Here is a 2,308-nt window from a genome sequence, read left to right as displayed (position 1 = left end):
ATTCTGTGAGCAGGGAACGCTGCCACCCTAATAGTAAAATTTACATCAGCCGTTTTTGAACGCAAGCTTCGGGATTATTTGGTAAGTGCAGATTTATATGAACTAGATTTTTAAAACTATACTGCTGATGGCACTGCAAGCATAACAGCCTTCGCGGTGTATCTTGTCTTCATAACCCAGGGACTATTTATTACAAAACGGAGACACCGTCGGACTATACAAGTATCAAGCACAACACAATAGTGGAATTCCTTCAAGTGTGGAAATTCCGTACATACCTGGTTGACAAGACAACAAATTAAAATTAACTAAAGTATGCTTTTTGCAAGTTATTCTTGAATCGGAACATATCTTTTTAAGTTACGTTAATTTAAAACAAGATTTGGTAAAAAATATTTTATTGGCAAACGCGTACTTTGTTGCTTATATATTTTTAATCTTGATGCTTTGAAAATTTAGCTTTAACTGTAATCATATTTTAAAAATCCTTCGAAGTATTTTAAAGATGGTGAGTCAACTAGCCTATAACAGCATCTTTGATCAGATTTACTTTAGATGTAAATGCAACATATGTATGTAAATTTGCAGCAACGAGAAATACGTTTTACTTATCCAGAGCTGTATTGCTCTTAATAGCGATAACACATTCCTCGCCACAAGATTTGAGAACCGTGCACTAAAAGAAAAGGTATCATTGTTTTATCTATGGTATACATGTATGTATTCTATTGAATAAATATTCTTACCAATAAATCCTTGCCACTGCCAAAATCATTGCGCAATGTTGTACCCAGATCACCATCGGGAACCTTTAAATCTTCCCGTAAGTCACCATTTTCGGCCATTAAGGTCAGGTAGCCATCATCAGATATATCAGTTAGCTGATAGTCTTCCCTTTTAACATGTGGAACATCCATATTATGAGTGGATGGACATATATCTTCGTATTTTTTATTTGAAAAAATATCAATTCCAACCATATGCACTTTGGCATGCCCATGCTTTCCAGTTTTAGAAGTTGACATCTCCACGATTTTGCAAGGCCTTCCTTTTAATATTACAAAGCCGTTTTTTCGCAAGGCCGAACATTGCATAGGAAAAGTAGATGACGCGCCGGAATCTCCAGTCGCAAACTGTTCTTCAGCATCCATTATTTACCAGAAATCTTTCGATATGTGCATGTGTTTGTAATATAAAGGCATATAATAGATGTAATTTAATATGTAAATACCCAAGTATGTACATACGTAAGGTATATATGTATACATACATATGTATGTATGTATATAGAAATGAAGCATTTCACGCCACGTAGGCATCATTTAATATACATATGTATGTAGTGTTAATTTTAATAAGACTAACTAAAATTTCAATAATACGAAGATATAAACAATGTACATTGCCATGCATGTAAGTGTGTACATACATGCATACATGAACATGCATATTTTAAGTAGTTCCACGTTTAAATTGTTATATGTATGTACATATATTAATATATCTCGCAAGTGTATTAAAACACCAAATATATACGCATGTAAAATAAATATGTTTACAGCTTTAAATTAAAAACAGATTAGAACTGAATTGACAAAACGTACTAAAAATATATTAAATGCATCACTCACATGTAACCCAACCGACTGCTTCAATCAAGAGGCGAACTAAAAGAACTTTAAATAAACCATGCTAAAGTAGATTTCCGGTTATCAAACATCAAAAACCAAACCGGTGGTCACTCATCCACTCTGAAAATTATATGAAACGGGTGAATGGCACATGTAATAGGGCCTAATATTTCTAAACTATGTATATAAGGAACTACTGAAATGTACCACACAATCAAAAATACCAAAAATTATTTAGTAGAAGAATGCAAGTGCACTATATGCCAACACCAGCAAACGAAACACTTCACTGAGTTTTGATGTTCTTATATCCTTAGTTTAATTTGGCCAATTTGGTTATCTGTTCACATACATAAAAGTTTTGCTTTATAATTTTTTTCAGATATTTTATTTTTATTTGTTGTACATACAGTGAATCACAGCGTTATAAATATCTTCAAAACGCAGAAGCAAGTAAACGCGTTGTTAAATCAAAATTCTTTAAATGCAGAATTGTAGCTAATTACTTATAATATACAGTGGCTTACAGTATAACTTTTAAACGAAAAGAGATATCAACAAAAATTAAACGCAGAATCGTAGATGAATATTTAAACTAATGAACAATTTTTTGATTTATTAACCTATTTTATTAAAAAAAAAACGAAAAAAAAAAAAACAATAATTCAATGTCACAG

The 2,308-nt window shown here is 31.8% G+C and overlaps 1 protein-coding gene across 1 annotated transcript; it reads right to left on the bottom strand.

Moving 5' to 3' along the window:
* Positions 1–395: 395 nt before the first annotated feature.
* On the bottom strand, positions 396–1,749 carry LOC115628165 (eukaryotic translation initiation factor 5A). The gene is made up of 3 exons (XM_030524146.1): positions 1,632–1,749; positions 747–1,165; positions 396–676 (listed from the first exon to the last, which is right to left on the bottom strand). The coding sequence occupies exons 2-3, from the start codon at positions 1,149–1,151 to the stop codon at positions 605–607; spliced, it is 477 nt and encodes a 158-aa protein (XP_030380006.1). The 5' UTR covers positions 1,152–1,165; positions 1,632–1,749; the 3' UTR covers positions 396–604.
* Between the last annotated feature and the right edge of the window lie 559 nt (positions 1,750–2,308).

This window comes from Scaptodrosophila lebanonensis, unplaced genomic scaffold, assembly GCF_003285725.1.
Source record: "Scaptodrosophila lebanonensis strain 11010-0011.00,11010-0021.00 unplaced genomic scaffold, SlebRS2 tig00000110-arrow-arrow-pilon, whole genome shotgun sequence".
Lineage (NCBI taxonomy): Eukaryota > Metazoa > Arthropoda > Insecta > Diptera > Drosophilidae > Scaptodrosophila > Scaptodrosophila lebanonensis.
Note: the sequence above shows the minus strand (reverse complement) of the source record. Positions and strands in the feature narration are given on the sequence as shown.